The following is a 20,855-nucleotide window of genomic DNA, read 5'->3' on the forward strand; positions in this document are numbered from 1 at the left end:
TATAGGTATAACAATTCATGTATTGATAACGAAGAAGCAGTAATATGATTGCTGTATGGTAGCATAGTGTAATCAATACAATTACTTCACAGTAGTAAGAAAAGCTCCAAAAAATTTTCCAATATATTAATTGAAAAAAATCTACACATAAGTGGACCCGTGCAGTTTAAACCCCTGTTGTTCAAGGATCAACTGTTCTGAGACAGAATTAGAAGTAAACTCAGAGAGCTCTCTGAATTAAGCTAACTTGTGGACCTGCTCACCTCTGGTAGATGAGTATCAGTTTAGATCCTATCTTTGTGACTTAGCACTTACATGATCCTGGTGCAATAACTGAACTTTAGTTTTCTCATCTATTAAATGGGAATAACAAAACAGCTGTCATACTAGAGGCCTACTTACTCTCAGTTCCATTCCTCTTAGTTCCTTTAAAAAAAAAAAACCTAGGGTAACTAGAAGATCAAAGACTATTCCTCCAATAATTGAAGTCTTGGGGAATCTGTGCCCCACTTCTAGCCTCCTTGGAAGATCAAGAATAGCTTAAAGCTAATTCAGAGACATTTCTTGGAGAAGCAACTTCAAAAATTGTGTCAGATGGGACTATACTGTTAGCTGATCTCACATCAAAGAGAGGCAAAATTGTGAAGTAGGCAAAGTATGTTTTCAGTTCCTTCCCCCTCCTAATTTCAGGCCCCTTCTCTCTCCTGATAAGATGCTCTTTTTTGGACACCCTATGCTGGCCATAGATGCTTTGGGTGAAGTCTTTCCCCTCTGGGACAGCCCAAGGACCCAGGTTGAATCTGAGCTCATCCCTCTAATTGCTCTACTAGCCTCATCGAAACCTTCTTTTGCATGAAGCTATCCTCAGTTCAGACTCTTCTGGAAGATCTGATAAGGTGATTCACTCAGGGGTTAAACAGCCAGTAAGATTTTTTGTGTTTTACTATCCAAGACAATTTGCAGCTTTTACAGAAAATTTTAAGACTAAGGCACCATGAAGAAGCACTTTTACTTTCCTTCTTAAGCCCCATCCTGAAACCATGTGTAAAAAGATTTTTATTTGCCAAGAGGCAAAGTAATGAGCAGCCAAACAGTGCTTGCTAAAAGCAAGAGATAGCCAGTGTTGTCTCTGACCTGCCCAAAGCAAGTCGCCTGAGCAGCCAGCATAGGAAAGCTTTCTGAGATATTTACAATGGGTTGTGAATGCATCCATTATGAGGCATCAGAGATGACGCTTGGGAAATTTCTAGCTTAAGAATTTTTTTTTTTGAGTATAGGCTGATGTGGAAACATTTCTTTAAGGCAACAAACTGTTTAAGCGTCTACCTAGTCCACCTGGAGGAAAGGCATACCTTTGCCAAAAGCATTTCCTCTGCTTCTTCTTGTTCTAAGACAGGCAACACTGACAAAGGGGTGGAGGTGGAGGTGGCAAACTCTCCAAATTTCCCTAAGATCTTTATAGTTGAAAACAGTCAATTTTCAGGTGGCAAAATAAAATCACCAAAAAACAAAGTTATTGAGGAACCCAGCCCACCTCAAAGTGATCTGCTCACAAGCCACAGTACAGAAAAGAGGGCTGGCACTAGTCTGCCTGGCTAGCTTTGGCATGGAAGATAGTAAGCAGACAAAGTAGGAGGTATGATTGTCACATGACCCCAGAGGAAAGATGTTCAAGCAATGGAGACATTTGTGGAATGCTGGAGCCAAGAGGCATTGACCAGAGCAGCTGGGTCTGCTGCGGGCAGAGACACAAAGATGACTTTGTGACAAGGCAAGCTTTGTGCTGGGAAGCCAACAGACACAAACCAAAAAAAGGTTCTCCATGCACACTCTGCAGAAAGGCCTTATCATCTGTCACACTTGGGTATTTTCAGCCACACTTGCATACAGGGATAACCAAGGTGTCAACAGTATCATCCCTGACTACAAAGGACAACAGTGACAAATCTCAGGGCCCTTTGAATTTGGAGATAGCATTGTTAATGACTGTGAATGCCAGATTTTCTATTGTCAACAGAGCTTCTCAAGTTATTTATGTTGCAACGACTTGTATTAGATCACCCCCCTCTTTTAGCTGCTTCCCTGTGACATGTCACAATGAAAGTGAGACTGTTGTCAGCAGTAACATGTCCTACATTGCCTGAACAACCAGTGAAACTGGAGTTCCCAAACATAAGCTCAAGACCTCTCACTCTGTTAACCACTCCACTTTAGCCTGTCTCTCTGATTCCCCCGGGAACTTATCAATGGCACAAAATGATATCTCATTCTTCATTCTGGAAAGTTTGAAAAGCTTCCAAAAGAATAAATCACTCTATGAGACTCCTTAAATGCTCAGTCCAAATCATGCCTGCAAGGATTTTTGAAGAACCTGCACAAGGAAGCTATTGTATGTATATACAAATAAATGACACAATTCAATGGTTTAATACTATCTGCCAAGTTAAACTACTGTGGAACAGCTGTGCACATTTAAAATGATGCCTGGCAGAACTGAGGATCCATAAATCAGCAGCAGCATGCTTTCGTCCAATTAAGAGAGTTAAATAAGAAAAAAATCCACAAATTAAGATGTGTCCAGGACATGGATGACATCATCATTCCTCTCTGAATGCAAAAATAAATAAAAATAAAAATAACTCTTCATTTTGCTGATGTTAAGGTTGAGGTTCTTTCCTAGGGACACAAGTGTCCCAGTAGGTCAAATCCTGGCATAAAACTTTCTTCTTAGGAGGGTCATTTTAGGCTCTTGGGTTTGTCTTTCTATAAATAGCAGGGCAAAATAGAAGAGATGACTCGACCTGAAACGCAGTCATTCTTTAAAGGGAGTGGATGGGGAAGCCAGGATCCCAAGCCTTTCCTGGGGAAATTACAACTATGTTATAAGTTTGGGGTCCTGGCTCCGCAGGACAAAGACATGCCAGCAGCAGGTCTGATGGACAGGCCAACAGATGCTTCCATCCAGCCTAGGCTGGTCTTGGGCTTATACGCTTGGCTCAAGAAGCCAGGCCAAACTAAAACAAAGAAAAGTTGCATTATTATAAAGTTAGGTCACTGCAGGAGAGAGAGACCAACCATCCAATTTGTCTGAGTCTGAGAGGGTTCCTGAGATGCATGAATTTTAGTGCTAAACCCAGAAAAATCCTGGACAAATTGGGACAAATTGGTCACCTTAGTAGAAAACAAAGTTTTAGTCTATCCATTGGTCTACAGAAGCTGTTAACTCTAAGCTTCTCTTTAGCTGAATCAGTCAATATTAACAATCTAGGCCCCAACAACACTGTATGTACAGTATCGTAGATGCCCTATTGATATCTATTAATTGAGCCTTTGCTTTGTGTTCAGCATTGTGCTATGTATGGAGTAGGAATAAAAAGTGAAATGCAATGAATTCCTTTCTTGTAATTCACCTTTATAGAGAACAGCCAAGTAAACCTCTGCTAGCTACTAGAGGCTTACAATCCACAAATAGAAGTGCTTTTATTTGGAGTCTGAGAGGCTCCTCCCCTGCAAGTGGCCCCATGGCCCTCCCTAACAACTCTCAAGGTCAGTATCAACAACCACACAGACTGCCTGCTTAAGGTGGCAGAGAATGGAGGGAGAGATAATGCTGTATCTTTATAAAAATATAAGATTATATCTTTATATAATCTCTCTGCAGAGAATTCTTCAATAAGGATTCTAAGAAATATTTGAATAAGCATATTCAAAGGAACTTCTAGGAATAAACTCGTTTGATTTTGGGAAGCTTTTTATTTAAAAATCTTATTGTCTTATAGTCAGATATATTCTCATACATGACTAATGAAAGGAAAACATAATGTTCTTTTGATGACTAGACTATTTATAAGGCAAATGTATGATTCGTGGTTGGAATTGAAATTTTATTCTTCTTGATTAAAAAGCAAAGCTTTTTATAAACTTAAATATTTTTATTTTTTAATTAAAAATGTTTTATTGTAGCAAACTTGGAAAATCAATGAAAATTAAATAAAACTTGAATTATTTAAATTATTATTACTTTGTAGTATTTCATAATATTCCTTTTGTGTGTACATATATTGTTTACATAGTTGAAATCACTGTATATCCATTTTAATATTCTGCTTTTTACCCCCTGACATTGTATTTCCAATATCTTCATGTGTCATTAAGTATTGTTCTAAATCAGTGTTTGGTTCTGGACTCCTTTACAGTCTTAAAGATTACTGGGTACACCAAAGTTTTGTTTATGTTAGTAATATTTATTGATCTTAACCATATTAGAAATTAAAATGAAAAAATTTGAAATACATATTTACTGTTCATATTATGTTAACAATAATGAAAAATAACTATGCTTTTAAAGAAATCAAGGAGAACAGTAGCATTGTTTTAACACTTTTGCAAATTTCTCTACTGTCTGATTTAACAGGAGACAGTTGAATTCTCCTATCTTCTCTTATAATCAATCCACTATGGTAAAAATAATGACACGAGTGCTCCCAGACAACTGCTGGACTTCGGTATAGAGCAAAAGTGCTTTATGTGAGCATTCCTTTTTGTTTTACAGGCTACTAAAACATGAATGAATACTCAGGGCTGAGATTTGATCAACGTACCCATTTTTAATGATTCTTCAAGAACATTACTAGTTGAAACCTGCTATTTTTTGTTCCTGTGAGTGAAGCACTGAAGAATACAATGACTTCTAATATATTTAGTGCCACAACCCTGTTTCAGGCTAAGATACCAGCAGTTTTATTCACCATTTGTTTTGCAAACATCAATGCAGTGAAAAAGGCAAATAATGTCTTGTTATTGTTATAAAAATTGTTTTGACCTCCTAGACCACATGAAAATAATGCTTATATTTGCTATAGGTAATCATAAACAAGAAAATAAATACTAGCATCCTCAGGGGTATTCAGGGGGAATTATTAGTTTTACTTCTGTATTATCTGAATTTTAAAAAATGATCCTCCAAGACTTTTGGAGTTAATAAAATGAAAAATAAATAAACAGGCATAGAAATATCCCCATTTAAAAAGAGGAATGAGCTTTAAGAATGTCTCAGGAATTTATCACATGGGCCTAAATCTCCTTAAAGTTTCTTCAAAGTCTTGTGAAATGTTTCCTAAAAATCTTACTGGATTCTGTGACTTGCATGAGTGTTTTCTATACTGTCTTCAGTAAACACAGTGTAGGAATTATGGAGATGTAAGATAAGAACTTCATATAATATATACTTTTAAAGTATATGAATTCCCCCCTTAAATACCTAGACAGAATTCTGGGTGGGCTGAGCAGACCACTGTTTTTCTCAGCTTCCTCGTGTTTTGGCATTCACTCTGGGAAGACAGGTGAGCAGCATGCGAAGGTCTGCTCTAGCATTTCCCACTCATGGACACTAGTACTACAGGCCTGTAAAGGAATCCCTCTAGGCTTCCTTATGTCATTAGCCTTAATTATTACATAATTCCAGAGTTGATTCTAAATAAAAAGGTTGTCCAACTTTGTTGCTACAAGCCCCATATCTTTTCCTTCCTACTCTGTGGTGCTTTTCTCTTGTTCTCGCCTATGAGAATGTATTACAAGGGGTCTGAAAGCACGCATGGTAAGGAATAAAACTAGAAGCCTCAGTCCAGTCAAGAAGATTTACATTGAAAGAGATTAGAAAATCCTTGAACTAAACTAGAAAGAAATCTGACACTTCTCATTATCTTCAATACTACCACTTTTAGGTACTTTCCTAAACTGATACTTCAAATGTGCATTATTATGTGCCAAGCATTGTGCTAAAAGACAAATATTAAAAGGATATAAGAATGTGGAGATACATCCTTCAAATTCTTATCCCATCTGTCTTACAGGATTCCTCAGAACACTAAATTTGAAGTTTAGGTGATGACTTCCAATTTGTCATGAGTTTCATGAGGTGAAAACTAGATGGGAAGCAGTCATAACAATTTGAAGAAAAGAGCAGTCACAGATGTATTTGCCCCAGCAGTGACTTTCAACCATTAGCAGGAAGCTCTGAGAGACACATCTGAGCAATGGTTGCTCATAGGAAGTAGCATAAAACTTGTGAGATTCACAACGAAAATGAGACAAGGTGGCAGGGATCCCAGCAAGGTTAAGGACTGCATTTCAAAGCTGACAATGACTCAAAGGCTTAAGGAATTAAGTACATTTTAAAGATCCGGGCAGGCAAGGGCCCAGAGTCCAGGTCTAAGGAAGTTTAAGATTAGAAATAATTCCTTCTGTCCTATATTATTTAAGCCCTCTTATTCAATCCAGTAAGTATTTCCTGAGTAATTATTGTGTGCCAGAGATTGTATATATTACTTATGTTTCCTTTGTCCTACTAGATTAGATGGTTGACTTTTTGAAGACAGGACATATATTGTATTTATCTTTTTAATCTTCTCCATACTTAGCACAGTGGTTTGCACACAGTTAATACACAAAAAAAAGTCTGCATAATGAATGAGTGAATTTGTGAATAAATGAATGAAGTTAGTTCTGTTTCTAATAGTTGTTATTTTATGCTTCCTTATGAATGAGGATAGTCCTAGATCCAAAATCAGAAGAAAATGAGAGGTCTACAAGTGTTCCATGTTCACAGTTGGAATAAGGCCAAAGGGACTGGGATTAAAGAGAGATTCTTGCACCAGGAAGTGTGAATGTGATAAATATTTAGCACATAGCCTCTAAACATTTCACAGCTCAGAATAAAGTAGTATTGCTTGGACTAGAGCAGTGAAGGAGGCATTGCTGTGGGGAGAGATCAAGTAAATGTTTGAGATTGAACCTCATCTTCATTAAAATAGTAACACAATAAAATTTTCTGTGTAGAAAGGCATTTTTTAAATTTGCTTTATATAGTATCATACATGTTTAGGTGACAAGCCATCTTATTTCTATTTTAACTTTCATTCACCCGCCAAGATGCAGCTCAGTTATCATCTCCTCTTGGAAACATCCTTTGATCATCTTTCTGACTTGCTCTCATCTGGGTTAGAAACCTATACTGGTTTGAACAGTGTCCCCTCAAAAGTCCTGTCCACCTGGAACCTGAAAAAGTGACCTTATTTGGAAATAAGTTCTTTCAGACACAATCAAGTTAAGATGAGGTCGCACAACATGTGGATAGGCCTTCAATCTAATATGACTGGTGTCCTTATAAGGAGAAAAAAAGTTTGGACTCAGATCCAACAGACCATAAAAAGATGGAGGCAGAGATTAGGGTGATGCATCTACAAGCCGAAGGATGCCATGTATTATCAGCAATCACCAGAAGCTAGAAGAAGCAACGAAGGATTCCACCTGAGAGCCTTCTGAGGGAATATGACCTTGCCGACACCTTGATTTTGGAGTTCCAGTCCCTAGAACTGTGAGGGAATACACTTCTGTTGTTTTAAGGCACACAGCTTATGGTAATTTGTTCCAACTGCCCTAGGAAATTAACGAAGAACCCTTTTCCTTTTAAATCTACTTACACACCACACTGCCGCACCATTTTGGATGTGTCCTTTCATGTATGTCTCCCCTTCTAGATCATGATTTCTTGGCGACAAAAGCATATCTTACTTATTTCTGTGTCCTTAGCACCTCACACAATATCTGGCAAAATAGATGTTATTAAAGGAAACTGATGTGAACATGACCAACAATTCTAAATGTCCAACCCAAATCCAAATTTCCCATGCCTGCCAAGATCCCAAACTCCCAAAAACCTGTGTCAAATCCACGCCCATTCCCCTAGCAATAGTTCTACCCAACTCTGCCACTTTTTCCAGGGTGAGGAATAAAAGAGAAGAAACAAAATATGGAAAAGTAAATTTATTACCACTTAATAAAAGCCTTTAGTGGATTTGAAATCTTCCAATCTACACAGATTCTGGAGAGGGCAAAAGTTAAAAAAGGAATTTTCTATGGTAAACATGTTAAAACCACTGACCCAAGCAATAGAGTGTAAACAAACAAACAAACAAACACAAAACCTGTAGAAACCAGGAAGCAAAAATAGGAATAAAACATGAAATTTGCTTAGGTTCTCCTTAATTCCTAAACCTTCTAATTTTGACAGAAATATTATAATATTTTTGCAGGATCGCTGCTAACATCTCAGAAATACATCTCTGAAACTTCGCTTAGAGATGTTCACATGTTGATTAGTTGGATTCAGAGCCATATAAGCATCCACATGAGAACCTAAGAGGAAAATCAGTTCTGTGGAGATGAGTTCACATGTTCTTATTCAAAACAAAGAAACAAGAATAAGTAAGCGTATTACTTTCTGTCAAAAGCCCAAGCAAGAGTATCTGATTGGCTGGGGGAGAGCTACATGCCTATGCTCTTTCTTCTGGGAGGAGGGACAAAAATTATCTATCCAACTTTACCTATGGTGGCAGGAGATGAAGACCTGTTTCCACATATTTGCTACAAATAAGAAAACTTTTATATGCTGGAATACTTCCTGAATTTTATAGTGATATGTATATGTATGTATGTGTGTGTGTGTGTGTGTATAGTGCATATGTATATGTATGTCACACATACACAAATATATATATATATATATATATGTGTGTATATATATATATATATATATATATATATATATCTCCAAAAATCTTTAGCACACACAAAAAGTTTATTCCTTGATCACATAAACGGGCACTCCTGACCAGTGGGAAGTGTTCTTTCAAGTAGTAATTTTGGGGACTCAGGTTCCTTCTCTCTTGTGACTTTGCCATTTTTAGAATATGGTTTCTAAGGGCCCTGCACTTACTTGCATCTAATGTAGCAGAAGAGGAAAGGAAGAGCGTAGAGAAGCAATCATGGGGGACTCTTAGGGAGACAGACCCAGAAGCATCCATGTCATTCTACACACATCCCATCAGCTCAAGACTCAGTCTCATGGCCACATCTAATTGCAATGGGGCCTTGGAAATCATGTGTGTGCCCAGGAAGAAGAATCTGGTTTTGTTAACAACCAACCATCTCTGTCTTATTATCTATAATTACTGTCCGCCACATCTCAACAAATTTTTAAAGTCTTAAATCAAAAGAAGCAAAGAATCATAATCAAGTCTTACGAAAGTTAAATAAATCTATTAAGTCCAAAAAGCGATAATTGAAAGAAAAAATTGTATGAAAAACAAAAGATTCGTTGAAAAATGTGAACTGTGACATAAACAGGGTCTGTAGATATTTAGAATCTGTCAACCAAAAATCTGGATGATGTTTATCTAACATTTGGATGTTTTATTAATAAGAAGCTAAAATTAATGTTAGTCATTGATTAGTCAATATATTACTCAGATTCCATTATTTTAGGAAAAAAAAAACTTCCCTATCTCTAAAGTTTAAAATTTAAAATAATGTAACACATGACAGCTATTTTAATGTGGGATTTAGTTGTAAACTGCAGATTCCCTTACAAAAATCTTAATTGTCTACCTGCGATTACCTATTTTTTCCAAGAATAGCTAGGTTTACACAACTACCATTTTGACCCAACCCACTGAACTTTCTGATAGGTAACCCCACAAAGTTTTGGTGTTTCTTAGAATGACGTGGCATGGCAGGCCTTATGGATGAACCAAAGAAAAGTTAAGTTCAGCACAATGTTTAGAACTGTTCTTTCCTTAGGTACATTGGCACAGCCTGGTTTTTTTTTGTTGTTGTTCGTTTGCTTAATTGTCTGTGTTTTACATTGTCTTTTCCTGTGATTAAGATTAAGGTAGCCAGGCAGGAGCTATGTGTAAGTTACTTATCTTTAGTATGTAAAAAGACAGATTGTTATCAGTCTACTTAAAAAATGTCAGATCCTAACTCAAACAAGATAAGCCTTTGGTAATTCCTAGCTTCTGCCACAGCTTTCCTTTTTTTTCTTTTCTTTTTTTTTCAGCTAATGTATGACCCAACAAATTACCACTCTAATTGGGTATTATTCAGTCAATTCAAAAACAGAGTTAAAAAGGAAGGCAAATGAACTAATAAAGCCCTTTTGTTTTTCTTAAGAGGTTTTTAAAAATCTAAATGTTAAATAATAGGCCATTATTACAAACCTTCCCTTATTTGATGACATCTGTGGCTAAATGTTTAGGCCTTTTGGGGGGTTTAAATTATTGCATTAAATACCGCCAGACAAAATAAGTTGGTGTATGTTTTATTAAGTATATTATTGAGTGAATGAGGTTTAAAAACAAGGAAAGGATGCCCAGACTGTTTTGTTCTGACATACTGTGTGTGTGTGTGTGTGTGTGTGTGTGTGTGTGTTGTTGTTGTTTTGTTCTGAATGTCTTGCATAGTAAATTGTTCTAAGATTGCTCAACAAGATTGCATGCTCTCCGAAGCTTGGGTAACGTTTGCTTTTCTAAAGTAAGTCAGCAGAGAGCGTACAGTAGAAAGAAGACGATGAAAGAGGGAGTTGATGGCAACATAAAGACGGCCTGCCTTTTATGTCTTCCTGGACTCCACAGAGAGGAATCTCAACCTCATTACTGAGCAATGACTGTTTCCGGTTAATATGGGTGTGTGGGTAAAAAAGGGGGGAGAGGGGAAAGCCAGCAGCAGGATTGGGCTGCTAACTAATCTATTACAGTCTTTGGAGATGCTTAAATGAGTGAAGCAATTAAAATCTACACGCCTGGGAGGCTGGGAAGAAAAGTGGAGAAGAGTAATTAATGAAAATCCAAGCATATAAGCAGTCACAGTGTTTACATGAAGCCTGTGAAGGTGGTGGTTCAGACAGGCATCAAGGAATCTTTTAAGCCCTAGCATAACAGCCAGATGCTCACATATACAGAAAAACAGACAGACATGCCCACGTGCAATTTGTGTACAGATGTGCGCATAGCTTCAAGTTTACCCGTCACACATACACAAATAGTTGATGCACTTTTATGGGCAGAATATATGTTGTTACAAAAAAAAAGATTGCATAGGGAACGATTGTTTTGCTTCGGTGTGGAGGTGAACTTTGATGGAACTTAGTAAAACACAGAGCATTTATTACCATGATGAATGGCTCTCTGGGGAGTCGTTTCCCTGCCCTCCCAGCTGGAGTATAGGGCTGCAGTGACAGCGCTGGGGAAGAAAGGGACGGAACAATAGGTTCTGTGACTTCGAGAAGCTGAGGTTGCCCTCCCTGAGTGGGTGGTATGAGCATCGGTCCTGAGCAGCACATAATTCAGAGGGGTGAGAGATTCTCATGGAATGTGGAAATAACAAAGGGAGTAAAATGAGAGGGAACTATGAAAGGGCATTTGAATCACCCAGTGTGCTAAGGATTTTTTGTGTCAACAGATTCCACTTTTGAAAAGCGACACTCCTGGTGAATTTCCGATCAAATCCAGGACCACACCAAGTAACCCGGCGACACTGCCCAAACAGGGCGACCGGCCGACTGCAGCAACTAGAACACAAGTAGCTTTTTCACCCTTTAAAAATTTTTTTTCTTTATATGTTTGTTGGTTCGAATTTTTTAATTTTTAATACAGTTAAACCAGTGTGTCTGGTTCGTTTGGGCTCCCAGGGGCAGAGACGGCCTCGTGTCTCTACCAGCCAGGGGTGAAGGCGTCTGCTGCACTCAGCTTTCGACTTCGTGTTACCCTCAGTTTTCTTGAACCTAACATCCTCTACCCGCTACTCTGAGCGGAAAGTTCTCCATCTCCTCAGCTGCACAGACATGACGCGAGGAGGCGCGCAGGGAAAGGACGTTTACAGCTGAGAGTCACCCTTTTCGCCCTTTTCACCAGAGTTTTAGAAACAATACTGAGGCTCTGCTCTGCTCTGTTTTCCGTTGCAAAGGCACAAAGCAAGAAAACTGACCCTGGCTAAAGTTAAGTGAGACTCTTTCTTGCTGCTGACCCAGGCTATGTTCTTCCATTTATCTTGTTTCCATTCTCTTGATAAGCTCCTGGCAATGCCTGTGGATGTATGTGGCTCTCTAAGTCAGATGCCTGGTCACTACCTTAGCCTCCCATGAAGGAAGCAACCTGGAAAAAGCTCTGCACTGATCACGACAGGCCCACTGAGGACGTAAATCCCAGCATCCCGACAGCAGGTGCCCCTCAGGGGCCCAGCGCACGGACAGAGGTGGTATCGCCTTGTGGAATCAGAACCTGCCAGAGCTGCCGCACTCCTGTCCAGACTCGCCTTTGACGTTGGGCGGAGAGGGTCGAAAGCCCTTCAGACGCCGGGTCCTAGGAACGCTCCACTGTCTTTTCTGCCTTCCAGGCCAATGTTTCCCCACTGCCCCCTGTCAGGGAAGAGACTGTCGACACCTCGGCGTTCCCAGCTCAGAGCTTTCACGATAAAAAAAAAAAAAAAATGAAACACTGAATTCTGAATCTAAGTTCTAAAAAAAAAAAAAAATCAAAAAGATTTTATTCTATATAATAATGGATCCTAAACCTGTTATTCATCAGAATCCCTTGATCACATGAGGTTTTCTAAAGAATACCAGTTCTAGGGGTCCAACCCAGGAGAGTCTGACTCCCTGGTCCTGGAGTCAAACTCAGCAGTTCGTCATTTTAATGCTTCCTCAGATGATTCTAATGACCAGTCGTATTTGAGAATCAGAGATTTAATTTAGTTACTCTTTTAAACCAAATATTTTAAAAGATATCTTTGGAGATTCCGTTTGGAACATATTGTTTGCATTTTACTCCTGATTCCAATACTCTCCCAAGTCATGCTGTCTCCTTCCACAGTCTTCGAATGGCCACTGCGTTGTTTATGGTTGTGGCAAAGATAGTTCCGCAGAAGGATACGTTTCCTCCCATTTCTACTAAAATTGCTGAGTAACGTGAGTCGATAGATGAGAAAAGATTTTACAATTCTATTTTTATAACACCTCACAATGTCTCCTATTACCTCGAGGGAGGTTATAAAATTTTCAAAATGAAATTCCTTTGAGTTTGCTTCAATTTCTAAAGTTTGAAAAACGCTGCTTTAGATTCAAAGAAAGAATTCAAAGCTTTTCCTCCCCTGCCTCCTCCGCCAGCTCTCCCACCCTGCCTCCACTGTCTGAGGCAGAGAAACTCTCATAGGCAGTCTTTCTGCATCCAGGCTGACTTAGGAAAACAGACACCACGCTGAGTATTTTAACAGAGGGAACTTGACGTGGGAAAGTTGTTACAGATATTGGAGGGCTAAAAAAGCAAAAAGGAACACTAAGATAACAGAGATAGGCAGGAATCAACTTCTACTCTTAGGAAAGAGGTTGGAGTTACCAGAATTGGAAGTTGGGCTTGGGCCACACAGAGCTGGGACCTAGGTCTCAGGGTGGGGCAGTGCCAAGCCACTGCTGGTACCTCAGGAATTTGGAGGAGAGGCCTCTTGGATCCAGAGTTCTGACCCACGAGACAGGCACTCCCTGGAGCCACTGCTATCTCAGACAGATTGCAGTGAGGTTCTGGGAGCATGGGGAGAAGCCGGAGACAGCAACTGACTACTGCTGCCCATTGATAGGATGAGACCTAGAAACAGTGAACTAAGAGGAAGACGGAAAATTCCTCTTCCTGCTGCCAGGCCCCTCCTGGGTACCCCAACAGGATTCCAGCTGATCAAAGCAAAATGTGGTTTCTAGAGTCTCAGCACCTGCATCACAAAGCAGAGCGCAGAAGGGAGCATTTGGAGCAGGGTGACATTCTGTTAATTAAGCACAGCATCAAACTATCCTTTGGGTCAAGAAAGCAGTGAAACTTGCACTGGCAGGAACAAAATTCAAAGCTTTTGTGTCCACAACTACGCTTTTTTCATGGTCAAATAAATTTCAGAAAACTGTATTTATAATCCACTCTTGAAGTGTCACAATGCCCTTTACATTAGCATAGTAAAGGATCTGAAAAGTCATGCAGTAAAGGAATCTGCCTTATTTTGTCTAATTAACTATTTCTAAAAATTGTTTAGTGTGAATTCCTTATTTTTTTTTTCAGATATAGTATTCCTCAGAACATGCAAACTGTTGTAAATGCTGTTCTAAAATAAAGGTATGACTTAAGTCGAAACTGCTTTTTTTTAACCTGTTAGCTTCTAAAGCAGGAAAAAAAAAAGAACAAATTCAAGTGAAATAGGTTGATATCTGTTAAAGGGACATTCTCTTCTGCCGTTTACCACGTAGTTAGGAAAAGAATTCCTCACTCAACCCCCGGAAGAATCACTAACCACGACCTATCACAAAGATGACCAGCTTCAACAAATCTGAGAGAAACAGGAGAGCTGTCCACGAAACTATGTGAATCATCCTGCACACCCTGGATGCCAAGCTGCCTTGAACACACCGGGAGCTTGAAAATTATCCCACAGGGCAGAGTGGCTCTATTTTTATGCAAGGAGATAAAAAGAAACTCTACTCTTTATCTTTCTAAAACTTTTAGGACTACGATTATTTCTACACCCCCGTGCCTGCCTCAGGCTGGAGGAAGCATCTGATTGTAACACCTGACACAGACTAAAACACAGAGTGAAGCACAGTAAAACCTGGGGAGCGGGGCTGAGGCCACCATGTGGCAGCTGCAGATGAGTGGGTAAAAAATGCTGTCTGCAAAGGCAGATGCAGAGATAAAAAGGAACAACCAGGATGAAGAGAGAGAGGAGGAGAGGAAGACGAAAGAGGAGGACGGAAAGGGGAGGAGAAGGAAGGGAGGGAGGGAGGGAAGAAAAAAGAAAAGATAACTGCCTGAAGATTTTCCAGCTCCCTTGGGGACTGGCTCTAAATTATTCCTATTTAACGAGAATGTTTCATTTTATAACACCACAATGTCGCACTAATATAACTGTTCCTACCGTGTTATGCTAATCTGGCTTTTACTTTTCAGCTGGATTTTGTTCATAAAGACAACTGATTCCTACTTGGAAATCTGGAAATTTCTTCAGCAAAAGTCATTTGAATTGATTTAATTTATCTGTCTATTCTATTTTTAATTCTAAAAACAGGTACCAAAAAGTTCCAAACAATTGAATGTAGATGAAAGTAACCATCACATGACTTCAGCATCCTTCCTTTCACCATGATGTGCTACCAGCAGACCTGACAGGATACTAAATTTATACTAAAGTATTAAGACAAGTCTAGTTCTGAAAAATTTCTCTGTTCCATTCATTGAGAAGTTGATCAGCCAAGGCAGAAGACTGGTAGTTTTGTCTCCAATACCCACAAAACAGAGAAGTTCCTGGGGCAGAGACAGGAGAAACCAAGTCCAGTTAAATATGTATAGTTCCAGGGATTAAAATCTCCTATTAACATCCTAGCAGATACAGTCTCTTTCTGAAATTAGATTTCTTTCATTGGATCTGGCTTCACTTCACAGTCAAAACACTTCTGAATATTGCCCAAGCCGGCTCCCAACCTCCTTTGAAGGTGACTTATCGGTGGTTGCTTCCATAGGTGTTCTTTTGCCTTAAGTAACATCACATCCTCCACCTAAATTCACTGGCTTTGTCTTGCTCCTCTTTCATTTGGTTCTCATCTTTCTACCCTTTTGGAATTAATCGGTTTGTTTTCCAAATTTGACTTCGGCTGGAATACAGATTCAAAAGTCCCTTTGCTCAGTGGCCTACAATTGAAGGCCAGCACCTGTACCCATTCCCATATTTAGTTCTGCTCACAGAATCTATTTGTAATGCAAGAGTGGGTGGGCTGAAAATAGCAAGGAGTGTCCTTTTGTCCATAAGCAGAACTCTGACCTGTTATTTCATAAGTAAAAGTACCTGTGGGAGAGCATACCAATTAACCCTTTCATAGACCTGAAAAATTATTCTTAATAAATATTTCAGCAGTGTTTGCTTTTTCTCTTTAACAATTGTAAACATACTCATTTGACAATTGTATTTGCTGATGACTCTGGATTTTTTTTTCTTCATATATTTTGTAATTTAGAATTGTGAGTTCATGTGGGGTGGGATTTTATCTATAAGAATACTGTGCAGGGTTGAAAATATGTCTTTCTAGAGAAGGTTTTAATTACTTTTATTGAGGGCACCAGTATTATTATCAGCCTGAGACTCCTTTTCATGCTCTTTTGTGGGAGAATCTATCTAGGCCCTCTAAACAGTGTAAATTCAAACCCTAAACTTAAATGAGGACAGCCTGAGGTTCTTAGGTTTTTTCACATTCTCAGGCTTTTTCTTCCCTTCCCTCTTCCTCAAGTGATCAGGCTAACCAAAAGAGTTGTCTATAAGTCCCTTTGGAAGAAGGGGTTAAAATTTTTCGGTTCTCCCCTTTCACAGATGTATTTAAGGTTCCTTATTTGAGAGTCTTAAATCAAAATTTCTGCCTTTCATGGCCCTAATTTTGTCTCCTAATTTTGTCTACTTCCATAGCCATTAAAACACAAACTCATTGGTAATCAGAGTGGCAGAAAAAAAAAATCCAGAAGAGTCAAAAGATCAGTTTCTGGGGTATTTCCTTTACTTTCTGATTAGTACTTAAAAGCACACTTGTCATATTTTTATTCAGTATTTCTAAGCAATTTTTAGTAAGAGAGTTCTCAGATTAGTCAGCAATATTGCTGGAAATGAAAGTCCTATGTTGTTATTTTTCACGTATTTCTATTCTTAGCATATCTGTTCTTGCTGTCAAAATTCCTTTGTCTATGAAGTCACTTCTGAAAATGGACTTACTTGGTAATGACTTTTGATTCCTTATAGACTTACACTGAAAATATCTTCTTAGGCAAAGTGAAAAGAAGGTCTGTGCAATTATTGTCAGCCTCACTCAACAGAAACAATCGACATGAAGAGTGCAGTACTGCCTTTCTGTTCGCCTCTCACAACCACAGTTCGAAAGTTTCTGGTTTTCTCCAAAACAAAAGAGATTATGAATGCTTCCTTATGAGAAAGGGTCTTTGGAATTAGCTTTGGAAAGGAAGGAAGGAAGGAAGGAAGGAAGGAAAGAAGGAAGGAAGGGAGGGAGGGAGAGAAGGAGGGAGGAGGAAAAAAAGAGGGAGGAGGAAAGGAAGGAGGAAGAAAAAAAGAGAAAGAAGAGGAAGGAAGGAAGGAAGGAAGGAAGGAAGGAAGGAAGGAAGGAAGGAAGGAAGGGCCCTATGCTTGAAGAAATCTAGGTCTCTGTGGGAAAATCAGGATTTAGGCTTTAAATGTGATATTTAAAACTCTCTCCAATTTCAGTTTTTCTTTGGCTTGACTTTAATAGAAATCTTTGAGGGGGAAATAAGGCCGCACTTTTATAACATTAATGTTAATTTTCAGTTAGATCAATTTCATCAAACTCAGCCATCCAGTTTTTAAAAATATATTATTATTTAATTAAGTAATAATAATCAGAAGAATTACTCAGAAAAGAGAGTGATATTGGAAAATCATGTAGGGTAATGCAAATCTCATAGGCTAGATAGAATATTCATAAGGTCTTATGGTTTTGAAAACTATTAAGAATGCAATTTCTATTATAATTTTACATATCTTCTTAGTAACAGTATTTCTTAGCCTCTCTTTTATTTTACCAATTACCAATACAGAGAGAATTTGGATCTAGCCTAAATTCTTCTGCAAATCAAACATACTTCCTCTTGTTGTAGTCCTAATGGAGACCAGATTCTTACATAATAACCTTTGATCTTCCTGAAGACCCACCCACTCAGCCATGCATTCCATTGCATTGTCTTAGTTACCCAGCCACCATGGAGGATATCCTGAAGGGAAAAGTTCAAGATCAAACGAGATGTCTCTCTTCATGAACTAACAAATATAATTTCCTCCTTTCTAGTTTTATTAACAATGAGAATTTCTCTTCAAGTAACACCCTGAAAGCAAAGGTGCCACAGAAAATGCATCACTTTTAAATACCACAAAGCCTTGAAAATGTTACTCTATTAAACATTTTCCGAATAATGGTGTTTGTGCAATAATTATAGCTTGAGGTTTTCTGTCATCAGAATCAAGTGGCTGATTTTCTAATGACCCTTTTTGCTCTAAAAACACAATGATTCTGATTGTTTCTGGCACAAATTATGTTGTTCAAAGGTAGACTTTGATTCTTCTCTATCTCTCTTTGACTCTGTTTTCAAAGTAAAATGGAGTGTTAATTAATTCAAAATCAGTCAATCTGTATAGTTAAATTCTATAGCCTCTATTTGCCATTGCTCTTTCCTTCTTTTCTACCCCAAAACATCTATAAGCATAATATCTTTTATTCTCCATAACTTATTCTTATGTCTGACACATTTTTCCCCACATAGACCCTCTCTCTATACATATATGTATGTCCATTAATTCCAGAGAGTAACCATGTATTCATAAGATCATTACAGAAGAGAAAATCATTAATAATAACAGCTACTATTTATTAAGCACTTCTTATAACCCAGGATTTCTGTTAGGTGCCTTTTAGCAACCTGTTATGAGTTGAATTGTGTGTCCCCAAAAAAGATATGTTGGAGTCCTAACTCTCAGCATCTCAAAGTGTGATCTTATTGGAAAAGAGGTACTTTACAGAGGTAATTAGGTTAAAGTGAAGTCATTAGGGTATACCCTATTCCAACATGACTGGTGTCCTTGTAAAAAGGGGAAATTTGGGCATAAAGACATATATATGTCTACGGCCATGCCACCCTGAACAAGCCTGATCTTGTCTGATCTTGAAAGCTAAGCAGGGTTGGGCCTGGTTAGTACTTGGATGGGAGACCACCTAGGAAGACCAGGTGCTGTAGGCATAAAAAATAAAAAGTACGGAGTTGTAAGCTGACAAGGTCCTTGCAATCTGTGAGATAAAAAAAAAAAAAAATATATATATATATATATATATATATATATATATATATATACATACACATACACATACAAGGAGAAGACCATGTGAATATAAAGACAGCTGTCTATGATCCAAGGAGAGGCCTACAACAAATCCTTCCCTCATAGCCCTCAAAAGGAACCAACTCTGCTGAGACCTTGATTTCAAACTTCTAGTCTCCAGAACTGCGAGGCAATAAATTTTTGTTGTTTAAGCCTCTCATTTTGTGGCACTTTATTACAGCAGCCCTAGAAAACGAATGCATAACTCTATAATTTAGGTCTTAGTCTCTTTTTATAAACAAAGAAACTGGGGCATTGAAAGATCAAAAACCTTACCCAGAATCATATTGGTAGTAGGTGGTAGGACTGTCATTTAATGCAGATCTGATTTAGTTCTAAAGCCTAGGTGTTTTCCACTGTATCATGCTGCCTCCAAACTTAAGTTGTTAGTTATTTTTTTCATCTCGAAGATCACTTCTCTGTGTTTTGAAAGTGCGTTATCACAGAAAGTTCAAGAGTTAGGTAGAGCCATTGACCCGGTCTGGGAAAGACAATGTTATTCACTGGTGCTGAGGGCAACAGTTACCTTGCCCCAGACATCAGAGGGGAATTGGAAAAGTGAAACCAGACATGAATGGCAGGGGCTCAGGAAGTTGGGAGACTATGTGCTTGTCTACCTGATTGAGACTGGATGGGAAATGGAAGGAAATCTTTGAGTCATTTTCCTGAGAGAGGATCCCAGTTCAAGATGAGGAGGAGGCAATAAGACACCCAGCGAGCAGGTGGTACAAACAAACAAACAAACAAACAAACAAACGAGCGAGTAATGAAAACAAAGATCCAAGAGGAAAGGAAGATTTCCCAACTTTTAACAAACTTCTAGCCCAAGGGCCAGCAATGCCAAGAAAGGAGTTGTCACCTACAAAGGTGTGGATTGTTCACTCCACAAAGGTGCCTGGCCAGGGTGGTAAATGGGGCTAAGGTTCAGCCTGCATTCCCCCTACCGAGTTGTGTGCCATGAAGCTGCACCATGCCTGGTCAGCAAAAGGTGCCTCTTTTTCTAATTCGTACAAAGGTATCTGTGGTCCTGACCAAGAAATAATTATCTCAAGATTGGGGCATTTGTATCAGACCTTTAGATCATTTCTCTGTTCTGTGGAATAGAACAGAGCGTGTTGATTATTATAGGATCAGAAAGTAGTACTTTATAAACATGATTGTTTTATGCTTTTGAGATTTTCCTTGTTTCCTTTTACTTTCTGTTACTATTCTTGGAGAGTCTCTTTTGTTGAACTAATGAAGTAAAGAAATGTAATATTTTTTGCTTTATTCAGTTGGAACTAAAGTTTCAAGAGAAGATACACACTAGGAGCCCTGTACGAGCTGCTTGCTAGACAGCAGACAGGCAGAAGTAAGCAGTAATGAAGTTCTGGGGCTCACCAGTTAGTGAGATCTACAAATGTGGCAAAGCTCTGCTGTGTAAATTGGGCGATTAACTTCCTAAGTCTCATTCTTCTCACTGTAAAATGAGAGCTTGTTCATTCATCCAACAAATATTTACTAGGTAGCTACTATGTGCCTGGTATTGTTTCAGTATTCCCAGGGCAAGTCCATGTTCTTGCAGATTGGGGTAAGAGGAAAGGAAAAAGAGAGACAATACGCTAACATACATGTATAATTCAGTGGATGAAATCCCTCTCCCCACAAGTACATCGATAGACATTACTCTTTTGCATTTCTTGGTATCCTGTTAGCCAGAGCCATTTATCTGCCAAGGAATGGGGAAGGGGATACAGTAATGCAGTAGGAATGCAAAATGATTTAAAGATTTAATATTTAGTTGCTGACATCCAAATAAGATTTCCAAGTCAACATCAAGATAGCAAGCCTTGAAATCCAGGTTTTTTGAGCAAACCCTATGTAAAGGCCTGGCTAGATCGCGGAGTTTTAAGCTTTCCTGGAGCAGAGAGAAGGAGGATATGAGGTAAACAGAGGAAGGTAAAATTCAAGAAGTGGGGGAAGGGAAAAGAGGAAGTTAGATACCAGTGCCTTGTTCTCTGCCCCATTTCCTTGGGCCCAGCCTCAAACATCTGGATGGATGTGGAGAA

The 20,855-nt window shown here is 38.7% G+C and overlaps 2 protein-coding genes, 1 long non-coding RNA gene and 1 pseudogene across 13 annotated transcripts in view; 3 read left to right on the plus strand and 1 right to left on the minus strand.

Annotated features, from left to right (window-relative positions):
* The window catches only part of SCRG1 (stimulator of chondrogenesis 1), a 108,744-nt gene that overhangs the window by 49,893 nt on the left and 37,996 nt on the right, over nucleotides 1-20,855 (plus strand). The window lies entirely within an intron of this gene.
* The window catches only part of SAP30 (Sin3A associated protein 30), a 101,548-nt gene that overhangs the window by 26,767 nt on the left and 53,926 nt on the right, over nucleotides 1-20,855 (minus strand). Inside the window, exon 6 of one of the 8 annotated variants that reach the window (XM_039876101.1) lies at nucleotides 12,242-12,299. The exons of the other annotated variants lie outside the window; for them this stretch is intronic. Coding sequence (XP_039732035.1) covers nucleotides 12,257-12,299 — 43 coding nt within the window. The 3' untranslated portion in view covers nucleotides 12,242-12,256. Of the gene's footprint in view, nucleotides 1-12,241; nucleotides 12,300-20,855 lie in introns of those variants that run through there. 8 annotated transcript variants of the gene reach the window in all.
* Nucleotides 4,013-12,320, plus strand: LOC120613371 (uncharacterized). Its single transcript, XR_005655685.1, has 2 exons — nucleotides 4,013-8,265; nucleotides 11,299-12,320. It is a non-coding gene; the product is annotated as an uncharacterized LOC120613371 (long non-coding RNA).
* On the plus strand, nucleotides 18,550-18,668 carry LOC120613693 (uncharacterized; annotated as a pseudogene).

This window comes from Pteropus medius, unplaced genomic scaffold (genome assembly GCF_902729225.1).
Source record: "Pteropus medius unplaced genomic scaffold, Ma_sr-lr_union100, whole genome shotgun sequence".
NCBI classification, from domain to species: domain Eukaryota; kingdom Metazoa; phylum Chordata; class Mammalia; order Chiroptera; family Pteropodidae; genus Pteropus; species Pteropus medius.